The sequence below is a fragment of the Aquarana catesbeiana genome, linkage group LG03 (assembly GCF_042186555.1).
Source record: "Aquarana catesbeiana isolate 2022-GZ linkage group LG03, ASM4218655v1, whole genome shotgun sequence".
Lineage (NCBI taxonomy): Eukaryota > Metazoa > Chordata > Amphibia > Anura > Ranidae > Aquarana > Aquarana catesbeiana.
The window spans coordinates 585666683-585693945 of record NC_133326.1 but is presented as its reverse complement, the minus strand read 5'-3'; the positions used below and the strand labels follow the sequence as shown (position 1 = coordinate 585693945).

At 39.5% G+C, this 27263-nt stretch overlaps 1 protein-coding gene across 1 annotated transcript in view; it reads left to right on the top strand.

Annotated features, from left to right (window-relative positions):
• Positions 1 to 26093, top strand: part of ANTXR1 (ANTXR cell adhesion molecule 1) — a 284719-nt gene extending 258626 nt beyond the window's left edge. Inside the window, exon 18 of the mRNA XM_073622022.1 lies at positions 9484 to 26093. Within this exon, the coding sequence (XP_073478123.1) occupies positions 9484 to 9759 (276 nt within the window). The 3' untranslated portion in view covers positions 9760 to 26093. The remainder of the gene's footprint in view (positions 1 to 9483) is intronic.
• The last annotated feature ends 1170 nt before the right edge of the window (positions 26094 to 27263 follow it).

Here is a 27263-nt window from a genome sequence, read left to right as displayed (position 1 = left end):
GAAGTGGGAGCGGGTACCTGGTTTTGACAGGTATCCGCTCCCCCCAGAAAGGTGCCAAATACGGCAGTGGAGGGGGGGGGTGCGAACAAGTGGAGCTTCCCCTTTTGGGTGGAGCTCTGCTTTAAGGTAAAAGACCTTCTGGATGCAGCTCCCCCTTAGGCCTTATGCACACAGGACATTTAGCAAACTCACCTAAAATCCTTTCCTCCTGGCAGCAGCATTTTGGTAAAAAAAAAAAAATCTGATGCTTTTAAAAGTGTGTAACACGTTAAGGCACATTTACAGGTGTCAAGCGCTTGGGCATTAATTCATTTCATTGGCCAGCATAATAATTTTGCTGGCCATTAAAATGAATTAATGCTCAAGTGCTAAACACACTTAGATGCATTAACATGCGTTTTAGAAGCAACAAGTGTTTTTTCTGCCAAAACGCTGCTGCTTCTGTACACACTGGCAGTAGGATTTTTTTTCTGCCTCTAAAAGCCCCTGCCACTAAACACTGCTAAAAGCCTATGTGTGCATGGAGACTTATGCCACGTACACACGACCGTAATAAACTCCAATGGTTTCTCCGACGGAATTCCATTCGAGCGGTCTTGCCTACACAAGGTCAACCCAAAGTCCAACCAAAGTCTGACCGTCCAGAACGTGGTGACGTACAACACGTACGACGGGACTAGAAAAAGGAAGTGCAATAGCCAGTAGCCAATAGCTTCCGTCTCGTACTTGCTTCAGAGCATGCGTCTTTTTTGGTCCGTCGGACCAGAATACAGACGATCGGTTTTCCGATAGGAATTAGGTCCATCGGAAATATTTAGAACATGTTCCATTTCTAGATCCGTCAGAATTTTCGAAAAAAAAAAGTCCGATGAGGCATACACACGATTGGTATATAAAATGAAAAGCTTCCGTCGGACTTTTTCTGTCGGACATTCCACTAGTGTGTACGCGGCTTAAGGCTTACATGCAGAGGTGTTTCGATACAGAAAGAAAAATGCTTGACGCCCCTATAGGCAGCTGCAAAAACATCCAGTGTACATGAGGCTTTATACTTACCTGAGCCTGCTCTTGATCCAGCAATGTGCATGAGAGCAGGGGCTCTCTTGGCTCTCTCCTCACTGGACAGACAGGCCATAGTGGGAGCTTCAGTGTCTGCTAATCACAGCCAGTGAGCAGGGAGCGGTGAAGGGGGGGTGAGTGTCAATAAACACACAGAGCCGGCTCGGGAGTGAGCCTGCCTTAGTTCCCCCCACAGCAAGCAGCTTGCCAGGAGCACTGGCAGAGGACCCAAGAATAGACAACACATGTTTGTTTGTTTTTTTTTTTAAATATTACCTTAAAGCAGAGTTCCACCCTTTTTTTTACTTGGGATCAATCCAATGCCCATCCTCCTCTATATTTAAAATAAAACTCTATGAAGTTAGAGACAAAAAAAACACACAAAGAAAAGTCCATAAATAGAGTGAATAAATGAAATTAATGCAGTGGTAAAAATAGTCCAGTGGTGAAAATAATCCAGTGATTCCGATTAAGTCTTTACCACCATCCAACACCTTGAAGAGTGATCCAGTGAGTTAACACCACCACCAAAGGCTGAAAAAGGGCTTGCTTACCAGATTACATTGATCTCTCATTACGAAAGGTCAAAAAAGCCTGTGGCTCCATACCAAGCCTGGGCCTTTAAATCCAGTCAGTCTTCTAAGTTGGGACATCGATCCTCCGCATAGGGTGATCACAGGAGTACACCAAAATAGAAGAAACTCCACATAGTGTAAAATCTTCAAAACGTCAATAAACTTGAGTAAAGGTTGCACTTACAAGGTTGTAGTGAAAAAAAACATTCCGGGGAAATGTGCCTAAACTGCCTCGCCCCCCCCACCCCCCGCACTGAGGACTGTCTACCCAGGACACCTCGAAGCTTATGTGAATGCCGGAGCAATTCAACAGCTGCAGGAAGGTAACTCACCAGAGCTTAAGCTCTATAGTGATGTGTGTTTAACCGCTTCAGCGCCGGAAGATTTTACCCCCTTCCTGACCAGAGCCATTTTTTGCGATTCGGCACTGCGTCGCTTTAAGTGACAATTGCGTGGTCATGCGACTTGGTTCCCAAACAAAATTGATGTCCTTTTTTCCCACAAATAGAGCTTTCTTTTGGTGGTATTTGATTTTTATTTTCTGCGCTATAAACAACATAAGAGCGACAATTTTGAAAAAAACGCATTATTTTTTACATTTTGCTACAATAAATATCCCCCAAAAATATATAAAAAAATTTTTTTTCCTCAGTTTAGGCCGATCGTATTCTTCTATATATTTTTGGTAAAAAAAATCGCAATAAGCGTTTATTGATTGGTTTGCGCTAAAGTTATAGCGTTTACTAAATAGGGGATAGTTTTATAGCATTTTTATTAATAATTTTTTTTTTTACTAGTAATGGCGGCGGTCAGCGATTTTTATTGTGACTGCGTTGTTATGGCGGACACGTCGGACATTTTTGACACATTTTTGGGACCATTGTCATTTATACAGCGATCAGTGCGATTAAAATGCACTGATTACTGTGTAAATGACACTGGCAGTGAAGGGGTTAACCACTAGGGGGCGGGGAGGGGTTAAGTGTGTCCTAGGGGAGTGATTACTAACTGTAGGGGGATGGGCTAGCAGTGTCATTACTTTGATCACAGCTCCCGATTACAGGGAGCAGAGATCAGTGACACTGTCACTAGGCAGAACAAGGAGATGCTGTTTACATCAGCATCTCCCCGTTCGTCCTCTCCGTGAGGCGATCGCGGGTATCCCCGTGGCGATTGAGTCCACGGGACCCGCGACCCGACTCATGGAGCTCCCGGCCGGCGCGCGCGCAATGGCACGGCGGGGAATTCCAATGGACGTACAGGTATGCCCATTTGCCCAGCCGTGCCATTCTGCCGATGTACATCGGCGTGCGCCGGTCGGGAACCGGTTAAACTGACCAGCCCTTCATACTGTGATCTACCTATCCGGGACATCTGGAGGCGGTATGTACAGGGGATTTCCCTGGAATACATTGATCTGTTTGTATCACCCACATGAAGTTCTTCTGATGTGAGCCCCCTTTGATACATTATCTATCAATGGCTCAATCTAAGCCAGCTGTCATGTCAGAAAACTGACACGTATTGGATCCAGATATAAAATCAGATAGATCTCTCTGAGCAAGTTGGATTCATTTAATTTGGGTCACTGGGACAAGCCTAATCCATGTATATGCTTCTTGGCTATTCTAATACACATCTCAGGGGGACATGATCTCTACCAGATTTTACTGCCATAATGTTTCATTCAACTGGATCTATCCAAACGGGATCACCATTTTGTGCAACACAGCTGCCGTGCTACCTGTGAGAATACCCGAGGACTTCCTTTGAATAGTTTATGTATAATTAATTGGTATTCTATTATAGCCCTATGCAACTGTAAAAATCAGCGGTGCATTATTTCCTCAGGTATCAGAAAGCCCTGGACCTATAATCCTTTATTTGGTCGACACCCGTGGAAATCTTTGACACATGTAGCATACAACCAGCCCGGAAGGGACAAGTATGGCTTTGTGTTCAGGATAAATCCACCCATAGACCATTGTGGCTCAGATACATGGAAATACATGTGCCCTATGCTTCATGCGGTTACTTTACATGTTTACAGTAATGTCTTGGTTGTCTAATATTTTAGAGTGAGGACGTTGTCCCTTTAATATATTTTTAAACACTATTCTATGGTGCTTAGAGAGTATTTTTAAAAAATGATATATTTTTTGCTTCAATAAAGTTTATATGGCATATAATTACCATGGTTTGGTCCTCCATTCAACTACTTGTCCTTCCCCATATATTTTTTGAATTGAATTGAAGGACAGGATTCCAGATAGCAAGAATAACTTGCCACAAATGTGTGGCAGTGTTGAACTGTAAGTCTTTTTAACTTTCTGCACATTTTCATTGGCAAGTTGCAGATCACTTGAAGCACAAGTTCTAATCGATACTTTTTCAGTTTGTAGCAAATTTGCATGGCAAGTCTCTAGCAAGAATAAAGTTGCAGTGGTGAATCTACAGCAAGAGCTCTGCAAGTCACAGTGACCCCTGTGGTGGGATGACTATTGTACAACATAACTGAACCAGAATATGCGGAATGTTTGCAAAGAAAGTTGATCTGGAGTCATGCAATGCAGAATTGCTGCAACTGTGCAACAAACTTGTGAAGCCTGGCAAGTCTAGTAATAGCTTAGCAAGCCATTTTCAAACTTGCAGCACAATTGCTTGCTATTTGGGATTAATATCATTATCTAAATGTTGCATTAAAAGTGGACCCAATTAATGCAGGAGTCCTCTCTGGAAGATTCTAGACTCTTGGCTTCAGTAGCTGAGTCACTGACTTAACTTGCTGCATATTTGTTTCAAGTCAGAGAATAAAAATAATGAAGCCAGAGATAGCATGGAAACTGTCATTTTCAGGGGGTCAGCAAAAGCAGATTGTATTTGTCAAAATGTGTTTATGGTCCCCTACAGCCAGAGACTAAAACTACTACTAAAATAAGTTGTACTTAGCTGTATAGCAAATATCATATGCCATATATAGTAGTATTTACTTTATTATAATAATTCAGTAAGCACATGCAACATTTGTGAAATGTATTAATGTCAAGCCAAATTTGTTTGTCACAATAGCTGAAAACTGAACCTGACTTTTCTAAAATAACAGAAATGTGCTGTATTAGTGTATTAACGTATTAGCAGCTACTTATGATGATTCTGAATCTTTGCAAATGTATTGAATTTGAAGAATAAAGATAAATGGCTCAAAATCTCAAGCACTGCTTTCCACTTTGCAAAGCCACCAAAATGCCTTACTTCTCCCCAAAGGAATTGCTGGCACCATTGCAGGAGCTTTGGATCAGAGCTTTTTTTTGTGAAAAGCTAAGAGCAGTGCTCGGGCCTGGAATACACTATCACTGATCACTGACAGTTCTGTGTGTAATGTGGATATCCATTCTGGGGGCTTTACTAGGCTGGGCCTTCTTTCAGTCCCTATTCCTGACTGGGTAAGAAAGTGGTACCCTAGGGAATGCAGCATAGGATGACAGTTTCTGGATAGAAACTGGCAGATAGTAGTAAGAGCAGATCTCTAATGGAGCCCTAAATAGAAGTAAAAACCCAACAAGAGCGTTAATCCCACCCTGCTCTGTCTAAAATGTTTAAAAAAACGGCTTTGGCTTCACACACACTTTAAAATAGTATTAAACCCAAAATAAAACATTTAATATACTGCATCTTACTTATTCTTAGATCTGATGCTGCATTGGTTTTCTTTTTTTTTTTTAGACTTTCTTTCCTTTATTTCTACCTGTTGATCCAGCCAGTAAGTCTGCTGTTTTTAAACAGAACAAGATGTCCTGCAGGTTTAGCAGTTAGAGGGTTGAGATAGACCATGTAACACTGACATGGTCAGCTTTCCTTTATTTATGTAAAACCTTTATCCCAAAAAGGAAAAAAACTGTTGATGTAACCGCTTACACATTCAAAAAATAGTGTGCTTCTTATGGTATACTCAATATAATTATGTGTGCTATGTGTATATAAATTAAGCAAAACAACCATTACATATTCATAAATGTGATGGGTTAAAGAGTGGTCAGTCCATATTGTAACAGAACAACTGTGATGAACCATCTTTGTGAATAAATTGAGGAAGATCGGAAAATAGTTACAGGTAATACAAATCTGCTGTGTATGCACAAAACACCTTTGTAAACCAAGATATTACCATTTAAAAACAGCAACGACATCATCACCATGCTGTACATAACCTGTGCAGAGAGCAGAGCTGTGGGAGGGACCCAGTAAGCCCCACCCACTACAGACTGCTTGCAGAAAACTACAGGAGGGAGTGGAGACAAGACCAGTCACCCTGCACAAGGAGAGAAAGCTGCAGTGACCAGTCCTTATTACAGGAATATCATTCACACAGGCAAAAATGCACACTTGATTACTGCACAGGTCTGGAATAAATATGCAAAGCACAATCATATTTAAAGTGGTTGTTACCTCAGTAAAATAAAATCCTCCCATCCCCTCTGTAGCATAACGATATGTGCCCCTGTGCCTGTGTTATATAAAAAAGCTGCCGATATGTACCTATATCAAAGCGACTCCTCAGCTCTCTCTCCTCTACCCGGCTGACAGCTATAGTGGGCAGAGCCAATCACTGCCACTGACATCAGCCGGGGAGAAGGAGAGGAGAGAGAGCCGAGGAGTCACCTGAGCGCCAGGAGATGCTTTGATATAGGTACAGATTGGCAGATTTTTTATATAACATTATTTCTCATCATCTTGGAGTCCTTCAGATGTTTTTTAGCAAACTCCATGCGGGCTTTCATGTGTCTTTCACTGAGGAGAGGCTTCCGTTGGGCCACTCTGCCATAAAGCCCCGACTGGTGGAGGGCTGCAGTGATGGTTGACTTTCTACAACCTTCTCCATTCTCCCGACTGCATCTCTGGAGCGCGGCCACAGTGATCTTTGGGTTCTTCTTTACGGCCAGCTCTAGAAAGGGTTCTGGTCATCCCAAACGTCTTCCATTTAAGGATTATGGAGGCCACTGTGCTCTTAGGAACCTTAAGTGCAGCAGAAATTGTTTTGTAACCTTGGCCAGATCTGTGCCTTGCCACAATTCTGTCTCTGAGCTCTTCAGGCAGTTCCTTTGACCTCATGCTTCTCATTTGCTCTGACATGCACTGTGAGCTGTAAGGTCTTATATAGACAGGTGTGTGGCTTTCCTAATCAAGTCCAATGAGTATAATCAAACACAGCTGGACTCAAATGAAGGTGTAGAACCATCTCAAGGATGATCAGAAGAAATGGACAGCACCTGAGTTAGATATATGAGTGTCACAGCAAAGGGTCTGAATACGTAGGACCATGTGATATTTCAGTTTTTCTTTTTTAATAAATCTGCAAAAATCTCAACAATTCTGTGTTTTTCTGTCAATATGGGGTGCTGTGTGTACATTCATGAGGAAAAAAATTAACTGAAATGATTTTAGCAAATGGCTGCAATATAACAAAGAGTGAAAAATTTAAGAGGGTCTGAATACTTTCCGTCCCCACTGTATATAGTAAAGACCCCCCTTCCACATCATGCACATTTGTGGTTCACTAAAAAATGATTGAGCACTTACCAAGTTTTTGAACCATGACTGAGCATTACTGGGACTGATATATAAGCTAACCTTTATCATACATTTACTAGGTGTTTACATAGATTTATAGTGCCTGCATGTGAAATCTATATATTTCAATACTAGAATAGGATACAGCAGGCCAATGAGCTTCAGAACTTGCTACAGCGAGTTAATATCCTTACATGAACCTCAGCTGACAGTCAGATTTCCATATTAAGTGCAGCCAAACAATCTGCCATATATTTCTCATATTTTCAAATCTCAGTGCAATTTATTTGGGCTCTGCTTAGCTTGCTCTGTTCCAGCAGCTGGTTTAAAAGTGCGAGGCAGTTGTGTCATTTCTGGAACGTAGCTAAAAGGCATGTCCGGCTTTCCAGGGGGCTAACCCTTTCTCTGCTGACAGTCAATATTGTTCATATTGCAGCAAACCTCTTAATTTAATGTTCATCTTACTAATAACATAAGCTCAGCTCAACATGTCCTCAGGATACCTCCTTCAAAGAAATGTTAAGCATGATTTTATCTAAAATGCAGAGATGAAATGACTCCATTATATTTTAAGAAAAACTGGTTTACCTTATGTTCTGAAATATGGCTAGTTTTGTCACTTTGCCACAAAATATCAGATATATGTACACAGATCTTAAACTTGACTTCTGTAGGTGAACACCTCTCCTTCTCAGCACTTTATAGTTGAATAAATCAAATGAAAAAAACACTCTCAGTGTCATTCTTTGAAATTAATAAATGAGAAATATAATTGCCTAGTATAAGAAAAAGCCCAGCAATGGCTGATTTTTTTGGCTAGTTTTCTTAAAGCTTAAACTTTTTTCTCTATTTTACATAGAGTGGAATGATTGAAAACTCATTTTGTTTTGCCATTTGTGTCCAACTGGAGAGATTTACCTTTACTCACTGTTCTGTAGACACAGTAGGAATTTTTCTCCTAGGAAGTGAGAGGAATTTTCTCCAAGGGAGGAAAATGCCCTCTTAGAGAGTTGTCAGTGGAACAAAGGTCCCCATTATAAGACATCCCCTGTTCTGGTGACAACTTAAAATTTTGGATATTCGCTCAACTTCATTTCAAGTGAAAATGAAGATCAGGACAAATCAAGAAAGTAAATTCCCTTACCTAAATAATAAATTTGACTGATGCTCTTAAAGCGGAGTTCCACTCAAAAGTGGAACTTCTGCTTATCCATCTCCTCCCCCCCTCCGGTGCCACATTTGGAACCTTTCAGGGTGTTTTTCACAGGTACCGTTCCCCACTTTCGGGAGACCGGACCCCAGCCCGGTCTTTCGAGAGTTTGGTCCCCTCCTCCTGCCTCCAGACCAATTAGAAAGTGCAGCACACTTTGCGCATGCGCAGTAGGGAACCAGCTGTGAAGCCGAATGGCTTCACTGCCAGGTTCCCCTAACAGAAATGGTGGCGGCTGCACCCAACAGTCGATCCAAAGATTGGATTGTGGGCTCCCTGGACAGGTAAGTGTCCATATATTAAAAGTCAGCAGCTGCAGTATTTGTAGCTGCTAACTTTAAATTTTTAGTGGGGAGGCTGGACCTCCTCTTAACTCTTCCCCACTGAATCCAAAAGTTAAAAAAAAAAAAAACAGGTTTGGCTATATATATATACTTTAAAGTAGTCTTATGCCCGTACACACGATCGGAAATTCTGCCAGCAAAAGACCGATGTGAGCTTTTGGTCGGAAAATGCGACTGTGTGTATGCTCCATCGGACTTTTGCTGGCGGAATTCCAGCCAGCAAAAGATTGAGAGCAGGTTCTCTATTTTTCGGTCGGAAAAATTTCCTATCCAAAAATGCGATCGTCTGTATGCAATTCCGATACACAAAAAACCACGAATGCTCGGAAACAATTCGACGCATGCTCGGAAGCATTGAACTTCATTTTCTCAGCTCATTGTAGTGTTGTACGTCAGCGCGTTCTTGACGGTCGAAAGTTCAGAGAACTTTTGTGTGACCGTGTGTATGCAAGCCAAGCTTGAGCAGAATTCCGTCGGAAAAACCATCCAAGATTTTTCCGACGGAAATTCGACTCGTTTGTATGGGGCATTATAGTTCTTCAGATTTGGGGTTTGTCTATATGTGATTTGTTAAAGTGTTAATTTTAACACAATTTCTTCATTTATAACCAGGAGGTTTCTTTCATTACTATCACATTACATGTGTTTTTAATTTTGGCAAATTTGAATTTTGTTTTCTTTTAAAGTATTCAAATGTTAATTTTGACAATTTTTTCTATGATTCTAGGGGAGATGCATCAATTTTACAAGAGAAAAGAAGCCAATGCCACCAAGATATCCATTAAACAATGCTCCTCTTTTGACACCACCATCCAGTCCAATCTATACTCCACCCCAGAGTCCAATATATACCCCTCCTCCTCCAGCAACTCCACCTCCTCCACCAAGTAACTATCCACCTCCAACACCATCCCCGACCAATTCACTTCCTCCACCACCCTTAGCCTCACCTCCAGTGAGAGCTCCACCCCCCAACAGACCACCACCACGTCCTTCAGTTTAGAGTTCTGTGTACAAAGTTCCATCTCTAGTTCGGCTGGTGATGTATTTTTAGAAGTACTTCTTTCTTGGATGGATGTGATGTTCAAAAATTGGACAGAACAACTATTGACCAAAACCACTATTTTAACCACTTTTACTAGAGCTAAGTGAAGTTACCGTGTGGATTTATAAACTTTCAGATGATTCTGCAAGTTACTGGATACCATCTCAACACATCTGGTTATATATGAAACAACTCTTATGACTGCTTGATCAACAAATCTGGATAGAATTACACAGAGAATATTAATGATATATTCTTCCACAAATGCCAAGAGAAGCATATTGAGTTATTTTTAAATCAGTTATTGACGACAAGCAAAACGAACACTAGTGATAAAAAATTTCATCTTTGGTGGTCATCTGCTAAATAGTTAGTTTCACTTTAAATGTTGCTTCCATTCTTTTTTTATAATACAGTATTAGAAAGTTAATTACCATTATAACAAGGAACAAGGTCAAGAGAGCATCAACAGAGGAGCAAACTAATTAGCTTGTGAAATTTCTAGAAGAATCTTATTGACCAGGTGGCCCTATCATCTTTCAAAGAGTAAATGGACAACCTTTTTTGAAGAACACATTAGGTTGATGGATGATCACTAGGATCTGATGAAACATTAGTTTTCCTTGTCTATCCAGGTTCTTTTATTTGATGTTTTACATTATGTTTTGCACACCTAGGCAAAAAAAATTGAAAGAAAGAACAACTTTTGATGCCTATGGCTGACTTGAGGAAATAGAGAATTTTTCTCAAATTATTTACATCTAAATCTCATGGATATATAAAGAACAAAATGTTGACTAGAATGAAGATTTAAACTCTGGCAAACAAATAGAAATTGTTCCCTCCGTATATGCCTTCAGAGAGACAGTTGACCAAGAGGGACAAATAAAATGATGACATATATAATCTCCACAGAAGGGGATTCCATTCTATGTAAGACTTTTGAATAGTAGAAGGCTGGACCTTTGCAATAAAAAACTGCCATGGCAGATTCTATAACAGATAAAATATGAGCTTCGCAATGCGTTGCTGGACCCTCTGTCAAAGAGGAAACTTGGGATAGTCTATAGCATGTATACACTTGCATTGTCTTTTTAAGTAGCTATTATGTAGATGAAATCACTTATTGTAGTATATTATTTGGGGCACTGGGGCATTGCTTAACGGGAGGTTAATTTGTGTTTATAATGTGTCTCTTCTGTGGATAACTTTGTTGCCACTATTGCACTTTTGCTGTTATCGTGGCAATATAATTATTGCTATATAAGGAGATTGTCCAGGTGCTTTTGAAGGATAGGGGAGGATTAAGTGTTCTGCAGCATCTGGCTCATTGGCTTTAATAGGTTTATCAGCTGTTTTGAGATGGATTGGTTGGTAGAAAAGGTTGGGCAATATAGATCCTTATAGACCATAGGGGGTATCTATGCCCAAGATGCTTCCCTAGCAATCTGTTCATTTTATAAGGGTTGATAAGTGAGCCAGGAATAGACTTTAAATAATGCTCATCTTTTCCTTGCAGTTTCAAACTGAACTTTAAGCAACCAGATACAGTAAATACACAGTGGAAATAAATACATGTTAAATGTCAAAGAATTCTGATCCTCCCTTTTTCTAGTATAAGTGTATGGGTGACAAGTTCAGGTATCTATGCTAGTTGTATGTAAAAATATGTTTAATGACATTTCAATTCAACGTTGGATTTAATTGCATAGATTTTGGCTTTAATGAGCTAAAGATGATATGGCATGGAATGGTGACCTTTTCAAGATAGTGGGAGTTTTACTATTTTGTAGGAAAATGTATTGACCTTGTTTGAACAAGCAAGCACAGTAAAACAGAAGCAGTGTGCATAAAAGGAATTAAAGTGAGGATAATTAATACACAATACTAACAGTCCTAGAATGGCTTTATAATAACTGCCTATGGGGTTGAAATAACCACAGTGGGAAACCCTGAGAAGCTGCCATTACCAATGAATGTACAACATGTTGGCACATTTTTGCCAGTTTACCATTGTTCCCTGCTTATACAGCAAAGATGACACAGCTATTCATTGGCTTGCTATACATGTTGGTTGAGCAAATAATGTTCTAAGGATATGACCATATGAAAAGAGCCCAATGGATTCTCTTGTGTATAGCAAGTTTTATTGTATAACACAGAAATTACTTTTTGTCTTAGCTGTTGTACAGTTTGTGCAATATAGAGTTTGAGTACAGAGTACAAAAAGTGGAAAGGAAAATTGAATGTAAAACAGATGGAAACATAGTGACATGGTGACAGTATACTGTAGGAAATTCTTAGCAATCCTGGATTTGTTCCATAACTTATAAATGTCAATCCTTGTTTAGAAAGATGCTCTCTATAGGTTTATATTCATATTCATGCATAGCAGTTGTGATTTTTCTTGCTAAGATGTTTGATACTTTGTGGGGAAAATATTTTTAATGTACAAATCATGGCCACTGTAAAAGGTGTTTTTTGTTGCCGTTAATTGGGCTGGAAATCCTGGAACAAATTTCTATTTGATTATTGAAAGGTATAATGTGTATGTATACATGAAAATTCATTTACACTGATACTCAATAATAGGGCAATTCTACAAGTGTTTTCCAACCTCTATACAGGCCATATGTTCTGTTATTTCTGTGCCAAATGAACATATCCATGTTTACGCACAAGGGTATAGCCCATGTGGTATTGGGGATATAAACATTGTGGACATATTCACTGTGTTATGGCGAGAAATGGTCACATGAATCAGTAAGCCATATCCCAGTATTTATCAAATCACATTATTATTTGAGTAAAAAGTTAGGGGGGTGTAAAGTAAATCCATACTCCAAAATATGGGTATGGGGTTTTTTTTTTTCAATTCATGAAGTCTCTTTATACACATTTTTCTTTGGCCAAAATAAATTTTAAATTAGCACAGACAGTTTCTTATCTAAGAAGGTTATTTGCCACAATAATAAGGGGACAGGATATCAAAATCACTTGTGAGTTGCAACACATTGAATATTATATACCTAAAAGGGCCTTATGATGTATCATAGATATGATATCTGACAGTGTATCTTTTTAAAACATACATCTTTTATTATGATCCATTAAAATGCTTAAAACTAAGTATTAAAAAACAACCACTAATGCAGATTCCTATAATACAGTTAGTATCATGTCCCCCAAAATCAGAGCAAGAAAATATACATAAATATTACATGTATTTTTTTCTATTAAAGACTTTAAAGCAGAACTAAAGCTCTGCGGAAGGTTTTTTATTGCAGAAGAGACATGCAATGTCTCTTCTGCAGTACACTACATAGTGCCCAAGGATGACGTCATATTGTGATGAAACGCGTCGAGAGGAGGGACGTGCTAACATCACAGAGTTATCGTATACCGGAAGGATGGGTGTGTGCTTTGCCGGCTGGATATTTTTAACATGTGAGTTGCCAGCTCTTCTGATATAAGTGCAATACGTTTTTATGAATAAAACAATAGTTGGGTTTTACACTATGGTGAGTTTTTTTCCCTTTGGATCAACTACCACAGTGTCGGAGTTATTTTCCATGTACAGTGGAACCTTACCTGCTTGATTCTCCTCGCCTTCTGCCTTCCCTGGGCATTCTCTGACATCATTGGATATTAGCCACAGGCTTCTTAGCTTGTGCTAGCTGGTAAGTGCATAATCTATGTGGTGGTGGATATTCATTCTGTCTGTCAGCCATATCAGCACTTTCACGTGGATTACTATTCTGTAGTATATGTTTGACATCAAGTTTATGCCATTTACGGATGGACGTTGTTATTGTTGTTTTAAAGTTTGTGAACACTACCATCTGTATATAGTTTATGTGTGCAGCCTTTGTTCAGGCTCTTGTTTTGTGAAGCAATTCATTTTCATTGCTGTATTACTAGCGCAATTCCACTCTCTTTTCTATTAGAAAACTACACCTACCTGCCAGATCACAGCAAACCTCGGAATGTAAGCTAAGCTGCACAGGTGCTGCTCAGTTTACAGCGGGCAGCCCAATCCTTTGTGCCAGTATGACTAGCTCCTGTGCATACACATGATCCCATGCCAGCCAATGAAAGCCCCAAAAACCAGCACACAGGAAAAGATGCCGCCACCGAAGGGACCATTGAAAAGGTGAGTATCTCTGCCTTTAGTTCCGCTTTAGGCTGTTCTGGGTTTTTTACACATTTCATGGACTTAAGGAGAAACATGGATGGACATACATAAAGAAAAAACAGTACTATTGGAATCAGTTGCCTTAAAACACGGTCAAATGTATCACCTCTAAGCAAGCACCCCCATGTATCCTAGACCAGGAGGCAGATCCATAAGGAATATAATGGGACCCTGGAAAGTTGCATAGTTACTCAGGTTGAATAGTTACTCAGGTTGAAATAAGACACAAGTTCATCTAGTTCAGTCAATAGCAAAATAAAATAAGTACTGTATTTATCGGCGTGTAACACACACCTTAATTTTAAGAGGGAATTTTCAGGAAAAAAATGAAATTTTAAATAAAGAACTTTAAGCAAAATAAGGGTCACTGCCCATAAATGCAGCCCTATCAGTGCCCATCTGCAGCCTCACCAATGCCTATAAATGCAGCCTGAGCAGTGCCCATCTGCAGCCTCACCATTGCAGCCTGATCAGTGCCCATCTGCAGCCTCACCAGGGTACTGAGATTAAATTACACAGAGCGTGGATCTCCCGTTTACCCAGCGGCCTCTGTAATATGAAATCCTGCCTCCTGAACCGGCTCCTATGATAGACAGAACACCGGTCCAATGCCGGGACATGTGAAGTTTATGACAGGAGCCGGTCCAGGAGGCAGGACTTTGTATTACAGATGCCGTCAAGTAAACGGGAGATCCCCGCTCTCTATAATCTGGTGGTGCTCCCCCCCCCTTATCTTCCAAGGCAGCCCAATGAAAATATTGGTGTATAACACGCACACATAATTTGCACTTTATTTTCAGGGGGAAAAAGTGCATGTTATACACAGATAAATACGGTAAAAAGAATAAATAGGAAATCTCAGAATCCTATACACATAGTTGATCCAAAGGAAGACAAAAATACCCATTTAAAGCATTATCCAGTTTGCTTCAGAGAAGGGAAAAATAAATTCCTTCTTGATCCCCTAAAAAGCAATTGGATATTTTCCAAATCAGCAATCTCAGGTGATTTAGTGTCTTTAATGCTCAGGTGTGTGAGGTGGATCATAGGCATGGCTGCCATTACAATTATAACCAAAAAATATGTGTACTTCCTTAAATTCTGATGCCCCTGATGTCTGGACTGTTGTAGACAACTCCCTTTAACCACTTCACTATATTCTTTGATGTAAAAAAACTCAGATATTATGGTACTCAAATGTCCCAGTTCAGGTGTGCCTCCTGCTCATTGGAAAGAAATGAACACCAGAGAAATTGTCCACCCTTATATAGACCCTCACCACCTGTTCACTGGTGCCCAGTGCCCAATGGTCTTGAGACCATTAGTATCTGCATGCCAGTGACATTGCCACAATGGCTTTAAATGAGTGGGGCAAAAATACAGAATTTTTAAAATAATGATAAAGGAAAGATAGCTTTAAGGTTATATTACCATGGTGTTATTATTGATGTGTCTCTATGGGAGGGGTGAGAAAGTTGAAGTAACTTTAGATTCAGTTATGGTTTTCATCTACATACTGTACATATGAATTTAGTGCTGATTCTCATTTGTACATCTTTTGTGAAGGAGAGGAAATAGAAGAAACATTGGAGGAAGGGAGCAAGCAAGGGAGAGAAATGAAAGGGTAGAGGAATATCATAATTTAAGCCAAAGGCAGGTACTCCAGCCTCTGGGTTGTTTGATGTTCTTCACTCTTTGCTATGAAACTGTTTTATTCAATTATAATATACATTTGGTGATTTTAGAGATTTGAAGTAGAACTTCAGGTTATGGAAGTCCAGCAGGTGGTGGTTGCATGCCTGGCAGTGTTCCATTATAATAAGATTTCATGGTACTGTTGTCAAACCAACATTTATGTTCATATTGTTTGCTATGAGTTACTGGCTTTGTTCTTAAACGTCTGCTAAGTCTGAGATTAAGAGATTTTGATATGGATACTGTTGAGGAAAAGGCCTGTGTTACCTGAATGCCTGAATGTGTAATTCAGTTTTTAAGAACCAACTAACAATTTAAAAAACATAGAAAAATAAACGTATAAATTGTTTGAATAATCAGAATATCTTGACAGTGGATGGCAAAAGCATGATGTGCTATAATTCTGTATGTGAAGAATATCTCATGACTCCAGCATGGCATCCTTTAGGAAGAAGTTGCAGTGTCAAAAAAGACATAATAGGACCATCGTCTGAGATAGTGTATCCTTTTATTTCACAGTAGACTGTTAGAATATGTCAAATTCAGTGGCTTTTTTAAATGCCGCTACTACAATGCACTAAACAATCTAAGTTGAGGGATCTCACTGATATAAATCAGATATTTTGGACTGTTATTTACATTGAGCACATCTCAAAGATATTGTCTCTCTGTTCAACTCTTGCCTAATCTTTTCTTACCAGTTCCATATTTGGTAATAAGAGACCCTCCTGATCTCTCAGTTTACATGGCAATACTACAAGATCTCCTGCAGTTGTCACAAATGTAATGGTGCAACTGGAAAAAAGCAGAGATCTGAGAAACCAACATTGTGCTGGAAAATCCTTAAGTTGACAGTTTTATCTAAGTACCAGACATCATTTTTAAAAATCAGAACTGCTTTGCTGGCCTTCCAATGAAGAAGCAGGATATCCCAGTAAACTGTTTGTAAGTAGCAGTGTTGCATTTGTTTTATCCTGAAATTACATAATGTTTTGTGACATTGTGCAGCTTGCCTTCCCTTTCCCCTTGCTGTGATGTATATATACTATTAAGTGACTGTACGTGGGATGTATGTTTGGAATAGTCTAGTTGTAAGTTATTACCAGATCCAAGCAGGACTTAGACCATTGTCATACAAGTGTTTCACTATTAAAAGAAGCAGTCAACGAGTGTATTCACTCATCTTCATACTTGTCTATACATATTAAACTGTTAAAAGTTATGATGCCTTGCTATTATCGCTTTTTTATGATATTCGAGATATGTCCAAATGTTTCATTCTTGTTGGGTTTGACCTTAAATACTAATAAAACAAAAATGGGGACATAACTGTGGAGTTTTGATTTTCAACCTACTCCCCCAGTGTATGAAACGTTACAGTATAACTAAAGGCAAAACTTTTTTTTAGATTTGGATAGAGTGAAGAGGGATTAGAAGACCTGCCAGTTTTTATTACTGTATGTGCTGTCTGTGGGGAGATTCTCCCTCTTGACCTGTCCTGTTTACCAATATCATTGAAAGTGAAAGTTAAAGAAAATCCCACATTTTGGGTTGTCCCCAGAAAAGTAATAGAGGGGAAATTTTCTAATGGGGACACTAGTTCTTGGCAACCTGGGGGTCCCCAATGAATTCCCTTAATTTTCAGGCATATCCTCTCACTTCCTGTTTGCTTATAGGACAGCAATTGAAGGGAAATCTAACCAATGGGACACAGATGGCAAAAAAAAACTGACAGGGGTTATAACCTTCCCTTACTCTATCCAAACTGAAAAAAAAAAGATTTGCATATAGTTCTACGTCAATTCAATTCAATTCTACCTCAATTCAAATTCCAGGCACATGGCTAAATACAACACTGAAATATATATATGGAAGCTATTCTATCTGCCTAAGAATTTGTATTTTTTTCTCCATCAAGCCTTGAGATTTATACACCCCAGCCAGATATCATAGTCAGGTTGGTGACCTGTTTTTCATCTGGAGTAGAGCAATGCAGCATGGTTACCTCCCTGTCCCAACCTGTAACCGGACAGTGAAGCAGTAGAATACTGATGAGGTCATATTTTCTGTCATTCCTCTTCAGCCCATGTATGTTCAGGACATCTCATTGCTCCTAACGTTGTGCCCCCTCTTTTGGCTCTACTATGCAGGGAACTGCAGGAGGCTGATGTCCAGACAAATTAAGAGATTTATGCTATTTTCATTTAAAAATAAATGTAATGATATTTGAATGAATGCATAATGGTATTGTGTACTTAAAGTGGTTGTAAAGGCTGAAGGTTTTTTTACATTTATTACCTTTGGTGATGGTGAGTTTAATCTTTCTCTGTTCAGTCTCCTCACACAGTCACTTTCTGCCTCCATTGCTTCATTTTACACAATTCCTGATTAAAGCACTAAATATTTTGTACTTTGTATCCCTGAGTGTGCCATATGGGAAATTGCAATTATTTAGAATATTTCATTCCATTTACCAAGAATCCCTAAAAAAAAATTCCATTTCCATCTATCATCCCCAGGCTTTGGAGTCCTTTGACATGGTAAAATGAAAAAAATACATGAATTATTATATAGTATATAGTATATAAAGTATTTAGTACATAAGTATATAGTATATAAGATAACCATAAATGGGAGGCAGATACTGTATATTCATTAATATTAGTATTAGAAAATAGTGGGTAGTTTGTTCTGAGCAATTAGGCAATAAAGAACACCTTCCCACTATATTATAAAGTTAATGAAAAGGGAGATGTCCTGTAGTTCTAGCAAACTTCCTGTCCTTGTATGTGACAGCACTGCTCCTTCATAGACACAGTACAGTGAGTAAGTATTGTTATTCTATAACAGAAGGTGCACTGGTGCAAGGCGAAAATAAAAAGGGAAAAAAAACGTAACAAAATAGAAAAACGAATGCAGTCACGATATTTAGGACTAATAAACTGGTAAAATAATGTTTTTGTTCTTGGGTTTAAATTCACTTTATGTTCATTTCTAGAGACAAATATTTAGCTTGAATAGGTAAAAAAAAGGGCTATCCTAAGAAATTAGAAAGAATCACTGCTATAAAACAAACAAGTCTGTAGTGAAAGAAGCAGTTGAACTCTCAGGATAATCATGCCAAAGTTTTTCAAACATGCAGATTAAGGTCCAAAGGGAAAGAAGTGAGAGAATTTCCCACTTTGCCCAGCAATAAATCTTGCTACAGGGGAAATACTAAAGAAATGAAAATAACCATTTCCACTTACAAATAGGATTTACATTTTTTCCATTTTCAAATTTTTACATGGAAATACCTTATCTGCTTTTGCCCCTCCAGGACAAAGCACAGAGGGCCCCTTTTTTTGTACAGTATCCCAGATGCTGGAGTAGCAATTACTGCTACAAATAGTTATACTATTATATAATATATTTCAGCTGAGTGTTGATTAAAGAGATTGATGCGAACTCTATAACTATATGGAGATGTGCAATGCTACTGGGGCATTCCTCCTTTACATCTCTCCTCTACCGAGCCAAGTGTATATATCAGCAGCCTACAATAATTAAAGAATAAGTCTTACTTTGATTTTTATTAATGTGATCTGTTCCCCAGGAAGCAAAGTACATGTACTACTTTGTCGCATCTTCCTAGGTGCTGTCTAAAGGGCCGTACACATGGCCCACATGACACGAGCATGACCAAAAAAGGTCTGCTGATCGGCACCCGATCACCACTCTCAACCAATGGCTGAACGCTCTGAACACAATAGCTCAGAGGGGAAGATCGCTGTACTATCATTGGATAGTTAGTACAGCGGCTCCCCCCAAGCACTTCAGGTTTTTTTCATTCAGCCCACTGAGTTGAATGAAAAAAACTGTTATGCCCCATACACACGGTCGGACTTTGTTCGGACATTCCGACAACAAAATCCTAGGATTTTTTCCGACGGATGTTGGCTCAAACTTGTCTTGCATACACACGGTCACACAAAGTTGTCGGAAAATCCGATCGTTCTAAACGCGGTGACGTAAAACACGTACGTCGGGACTATAAACGGGGCAGTGGCCAATAGCTTTCATCTCTTTATTTATTCTGAGCATGCGTGGCACTTTGTCCGTCGGATTTGTGTACACACGATCGGAATTTCCGACAACGGATTTTGTTGTCGGAAAATTTTATATCCTGCTCTCAAACTTTGTGTGTCGGAAAATCCGATGGAAAATGTGTGATGGAGCCAACACATGGTCGGAATTTCCGACAACAAGGTCCTATCACACATTTCCAGTCGGAAAATCCGACCGTGTGTACGGGGCATTAGTGTGTACCAGGCTTAAGGCTAGCTGCAAGGTCTGACATGGCACCCCCAATTCCACAGCCAGCTAGCAAGGAGATGACTGCTTTGACACACAACACTGTTCTCTGCCTTCAATAACTTGCCTAGAACATTTTAAGCCCCTACCCCTGCATTTTTCATGAGGAGCTTGTCTTGGGCAGGTGCTTATAGACAGAGAAAAGAACTGTCAGTCAAAGCAGCCATCTTCTTGCTAACTGCATGGTCAGATGGCCGTGGCAAAAGGGGTCTGGCCTTGCAGCTAACCTTAGACAGCAACTGGGATAAAATCTTAGGAACAAAGAACACGGAGGAGAGAGGGGTTTGCTTTAAGAGCATATTAAATAAGGGCATTAGCCAATGCATCCCATTAGGTAATACATTTAAAAGAGCGATCAAAAGTCCTGGATGGCTTAACTCCAATGTAAAAATGCATAAAAAAGCAAAGGAGAAGGCCTTCAGAAAAAACAGGGTAGAGGGATCATCATCATCAGCATTCAGACTTTATAAAGAATGCAACAAGAAATGTAAGGGTGCAATAAGGACGGTTAAGATAGAACATGAAAGACACATAGTGGAGGAGAGCAAAAAAAATCCCAAGAAATTCTTTAAGTATGTAAACAGTAAAAAAGGGAGGACAGACCATATTGGCCCCATAAAGAATGAGAAAGGACATGTGGTTACAAAGGATGGGGAAATGACGAAGGTATTGAATTTATTCTTTTCCTCAGTCTTTACAAGGGAATCAGGAGGCTTCAGTAACTAAAACTGCAGTGTTTATCCTCATAACACATCACAGGAAGCACCTCCATGGTTAAAAGAGGACAGAATTAAAATTAGACTTGAGAAACGTAACATTAATAAATCATCGGGACCGAATGGCTTGCACCCAAGGGTACTTAAGGAACTCAGTCAAGTAATTGCCAGACCATTGTTCCTAATTTTTACTGACAGTCTGCTGACTGGAATAGTAGCAGCTGATTGGAGAAAAGCCATTGTAGCACCAATATTTAAAAAGGGCCAAAAATATCTAAATATATAAATATATCCCTGGGAATTACAGACCAGTTAACCTAACATCAATAGTATGTAAACTCTTGGAGGGGATGATAAGGGACTATATACAGGATTTTAGTAATGAGAACGGTATCATTAGCAGTAATCAGCATGGATTCATGAAGAATCGTTCTTGCCAAACCAATCTATTAACCTTCTATGAGGAGGTGGGTTGCCATCTAGATAAAGGAAGTCCCATAGATGTAGTGTATCTGGATTTTGCAAAAGCATTTCACACCGTTCCCCATAAACGTTTACTGTACAAAATAAGGTCCATTGGCATGGACCATAGGGTGAGTACGTGGATTGAAAACTGGCTACAAGGGTGATTCCAGAGGGTGGTGATAAATGGGGAGTACTCGGAATGGTCAGGGGTGGGTAGTGGGGTCCCCCAGGGTTCTGTGCTGGGACCAATCCTATTTAATTTGTTCATAAACGACCTGGAGGATGGGATAAACAGTTCAATCTCTGTATTAGCGGATGATACTAAGCTAAGCAGGGCAATAACTTCTCCGCAGGATGTGGAAACCTTGCAAAAAGATCTGAACAAATTAATGGGGTGGGCAACTACATGGCAAATGAGGTTCTATGTAGAAAAATGTAAAATAATGCATTTGGGTGGCAAAAATATGAATGCAATCTATACACTGGGGGAGAACCTCTGGGGGAATCTAGGATGGAAAAGGACCTGGGGGTCCTAGTAGATAATATGCTCAGCAATGGCATGCAATGGTAAGCTGCTGCTAACAAAGCAAACAGAATATTGGCATTCATTAAAAAGGGGATCAACTCCAGAGATAAAACGATAATTCTCCCGCTCTACAAGACTGGTCCGTCCGCACTTAGAGTATGCTGTCCAGTTCTAGGCACCAGTCCTCAGGAAGGATGTACTGGAAATGGAGCGAGTACAAAGAAGGGCAACAAAGCTAATAAAGGTTCTGGAGGATATTAGTTATAAGGAAAGGTTGCGAGCACTGAACTTATTCTCTCTGGAGAAGAGACACTTGAGAGGGGATATGATTTCAATATACAGATACCATACTGGTGACCCCACAATAGGGATAAAACTTTTTCACAGAAGGGAGTTTAAAAAGACTCGTGGCCACTTATTAAAATTAGAAGAAAAGAGGTTTAACCTTAATCTATGTAGAGAGTTCTTTAATGTAAGAGCGGCAAGGATGTGGAATTCCCTTCCATGGGCGGTGGTCTCAGCGGGGAGCATCAATAGTTTCAAGAAACTATTAGATAAGCACCTGAACAATTGCAACATACAGGGTTATACAATGTAATACTGACATATAATCACACACATGGGTTGGACTTGATGGACGTGTTTCTTTTTTCAACCTCACCTACTATGTAACTATGTAACTAGGAAGATGAGACAAAATACTACATGTACTTTGTCCCTTGGCAAACTGAACATATTATTCCTTGTCCATTAACAATTAGCTTGTCAATTGTACCATAACAATAATTAGTGGCATTTTTACAGCTAAATCCGTGCTACAAAACCCAAGTTATACCAACTATGATATTGCAGTTAAAACCATCCTATATACAATTTTACCAAAGGAGCCATGTTACAGAAGCCAGAACTGTGGCATGGTACCAAGGTACAAAGTCACAACAATATTAATGTTATCAAAATTGCAACAGTATTGCAACAGTATAAATTCACACTTTTGGCCCCACCAAAGGTACCAACATACATACCGTATAATAATGAGCTGTAATAGTTTGAGTGCTTATCCATCATCCCTTATATCTAACAAGACATTTGATATAGCTGCCAACAATTTTTATGTCAGAAACCACGAGTCAGACCAAGACAGAAGTACAGTTAAATCACACTTGTTTAATAATAGAAGTAAATAGAACAAACTTAGTCAAAACATAGCCAAAATTCGGTAACCGGAACGGATAGTCAGACAAGCCAGAAAGTCAGGAAGCCAGGGAACAGCGTAGTGGAACAGCAAGCAGGATCTGAAGCCAGAAGAAATGTCAGCCAAGCAAGTCTTTAACAGGAATGCAGGAGATAGTCTCTGTGATGTTAACCAAGGCGAAGGCAGAGATCATCTGGGCTGGATGACTTAAGTAGGCAGGACTGACGAGCAGGATATCATCAACAGGTGAGTCACTGTGGAGACATAGGAGCTGGCAATTAGCCAACAGCTGAGCAGCCAGCTCAGAGAAGGAAGGGCTGATCCCAGCCCTGACATTTTATTAACTTGACAGTACAGAAGAATGTTACCGTATGTATGCTAATGACTGTAGGCCCATTAACTACTGTATATTAGACTTTAAATGCCTAAGTTTAATACGTAACCAAAATGAAAAAAAAAAAAATGTACATGCTTATGAAGCTAAATGTTTTTTTCCAAAAATGTATTATTGGACCACCACCACAGACCAAAAATTGTATGCTAGATTTATGAGATAGATTTATAGCAATTCAATCTGCAATAAGGTAAAATCAGGGACAGCTGGAAACTTTACTTTAAACACAAATCATCTCATTTTGACACACCTTTTTTCTATCTCAAAGACAATAACTATTCTGAGAACCCATGGTATTAATCATTTGGTGGATCCATACATACATCAGGCCATTGGCCAAAGAAAAATGTGAGGGCCCTGAACTGTATTATTAGGACTGTTGTCAAAGAGCAGTTTAGGTCTTAATAAAAGATGTTAGCGAATGTACATGATATCCCCCTAGTTTTGTCACATTTATATTGCTCCTCCACATATAACAACAAATAGCTATATCATTTTTCCATCTCATCCAATATCACTCATATCTGTGTACTGCCCTTCCATGATGAAAGGCATATACTAATCCTATAAACCTCTGACCCTTTGATAGCCATATGCTCTCAGTGTGACTGCTATAAACCTAATATTTTTTTTCCCCAAACCCCACCAAAGAGGAAAAATGCTGAATATATCTACTAAATCAGTGACAGCCTTGCTTAAGAGAATTCTTTAGTACTTAAAAAATCCTAGATAGTGACTGGGTGTATTGGTTTTACATTAAGCATACAAAATAGTCTATGGTGCTCCATACTAAATCAAATGGGGGAGTCAGACTACAGTTATTAAAAGCATCATATGATGTTACTGTGCATAACTTCAGTGTAATTTTCAGAAAAGCAGTGTAGGCAAAGGCATCAGGTGTGGTTCACCACTCTGGCCACAAGATGTGAATGGTACCTTGGAAAACAGATAATAAAGAAAGGCAGGAGGCTTCTGGGGAGTAGTATTGAGGATCTCCTGTGCAGTGTGACAGCATGATCAGTTTTATTCTGTATGTGGACTGATGCTTAGAGCACCATAGAAGGGAAGCCCTGTCACCAGGTATCTTCTCCTTTAGAGGGAAAGCTGTAGGACTTTTACCTTTTACAAATGGGACTATTTGCATTTGCCCTGAGGGGAGGGGATGAATGGGATTCTGGACCTCTCTTTGTATTGGTAATGGATTGGACCATATTTCTCATCTTCTGATTCTAGTCTCAAAGAGAATAACCCTATGCACTGGGGTCACAGTGTGGTCTGCTGCTATCAAGGCCAGCAGAGGGTTGGAAGAGGGCCTTGGGGTCCTGGTCATGTCAGACCAGGTTGCTCTCAATGTATAATGTTTACAGAAGAATGATGGGAACCTCAGAGAGCTAAAAAAAGTACTTACTGTTTTAGATTACCTGCACCTGTAACTGTCAGGCATATATGAAAGAATTCAAAAAATTGTAAGCAATGTGTGACCACTCCTCCTCAGAATGTCCAGGCTGTCAATGGTGGATGATAGGCATAGACAGCAAATTATTTTCAGTGTCTGTTTTAGGAGATCAGCTAAGTTGCATCACATGTATACACATACATATCTACAAATCCCATTGTGCTCTGTATGAACTGCTGTACATCAAAAATTGTCATTGAAAAGAAGATAACAAAGAGTGTTTCACATTATGTGGAGTGAGTGCAGCTGAAGTCACAATGAAAAGAGAGAGTTGTCCAACCACCAACCAATCAATATTGCAACTATTCAATGCAATGACTGTCTTCTATTTAAATATGCAGAATGTGGGATAAGCACATCTTTCTCTTTTGTTTTACAATCAAGCGATAAAAAACACCAGTCTATGAATTATGTTTTCAGCAAAAACTAACCAGGTCAGTAAATTTGCAGTTATACTTCCACTTCCAGCTAACACTGAATGATTAAGCCTTATCAAGTTCCTTCTGCATTCTTCTCCACTCTCTGTACATGCTGCTGCTGAATGTATGATGTCCCTACTGAAGTCAAAGGGGCTAGCACATAATTCTGGCAGAAGCATGGCTTGTTAACCTTACAGTGAACGCCAAAGCATTAGCAACCAAACTTTCTGTAATGCAGCGTACACACGGTCGGACTTTTCGACCGGACTGGTCCGACGGACCGAGTCCGGCAGACAATCCGATCGTGTGTGGGCTTCATCGGACCTTCAGCGGACTTTTCCAGTTGAAAATCTGACGGACTTTAGATTTAGAACATACTTAAAATCTTTACGTCGTAACTCCGCCGGACCCAGAAATCCGCTGGTCTCTATGCTAGTCCGACGGACAAAAACCTACGCTAGGGCAGCTATTGGCTACTGGCTATCAACTTCCTTATTTTAGTCCAGTGTACGTCATCACGTACAAATCCGTCGGACTTTGGTATGACCATGTGTAGGCAAGTCCGTTCGTTAAAAAGTCCGTCAGAAGTCCGTCGGAAAGTCCGTCGGACCAGTCCGGTCGAAAAGTCTGCCCATGTGTACACGGCTTTATAGGTTGCATTAAAATTTCAGTCTCCTTTAGAACTGTACATATGCCTTTATTTGTAGAAAGTTTCTGAGTTCATTCCACAAGATACTAGATAATATATGGCTAATTCCTCCCATGACATAGTTGGAACTCTTAATAAGTTCTGTGCTGCATCATGTTGTCACTTTTTAAATCTCAAGACTGTTTTGTAATTTTTTGGACATTTTTCATATTAAAGAATTTTACAAAATTGTGCGCTGTTGTATGAATTGCTAAGGACCTTTGTGAAGAGTACTTTTAAGACTGTGTATGGGTTTAATCTAAGCATTTTGTACTTTATGTTAAACTTTAATTAATTACAACTTTTGACATTTTGTTTGTTTTAAGAGAGACAGACAAATGAAGAATATTTTTTAAATGCATTCAATTTGCATTTCAAATTTCTTTCTGAGTCGAGTCAGCATCATGGGGAATATTAGGCTGCCATGCCTCCCTAAAATGAATCACGTGCCCCCTACATATTCTTCATATAGTATTTCCTACTTTTCTTCAATAATAAGGAAGGATTCTTATCCGTTCAAGTTACAGTTTTCCCTCTGCTTATTTTCTGATGTCTGCGCTGCAGTTCCATCTAACCTGCTTCTGTTTAAGCTCTTTCTAGTAGATTTTGCCTTCTATAGACATGTACAGGGTGAAAACTAGTTCTAACGTAAATGCCTGGGGCAGTTCAATAGGATTGTAAATAGTGGCCTCCCACCCTGCAATACCAGCGAATGAACACTCGGCTTCCTGCCCGGCCAATCAGGACAGGAGGTCAAAGACCCAGAACCTGGGTCAACACAGCTTGAGGGCACCGCCCGTGGGGTGAATGCGGACCTGGAGGGGCCTGCCCGCACCCCCCAAAATCCTCCAGCACCAGCCGCCACTTATTGTAAATAGTATCCATTACTTCTTTTGTTCTGTTAGACATACACAAGGTTTAAGAACTCAATTAGTATTGTTCCAATTTAGTATGTCACAGTGATAGCTCTATTTTATCAGAAAGGAAGACATGTTCTTGGAGTCCTAAGAAAAAAGTATGTAATGCACTACTGGACCCTGAAAACATTGTACAGAATCTCAAAAGGAAAGACAGGATCATAATTAAACATATCCCACCAAAATCAGTAAGAAAATAGTGTATTATACAGTATCTCACAAAAGTGAGTACACCCCTCACATTTTTGTAAATATTTTATTATATATTTTCATGTGACAACACTGAAGAAATTACACTTTGCTACAATGTAAAGTAGTGAGTGTACAGCTTGTATAACAGCGTAAATTTGCTGTCCATTCAAAATAACTCAACACACAGCCATTAATGTCTAAACCGCTGGCAACAAAAGTGAGTACACCCCTAAGTGAAAATGTCCAAATTG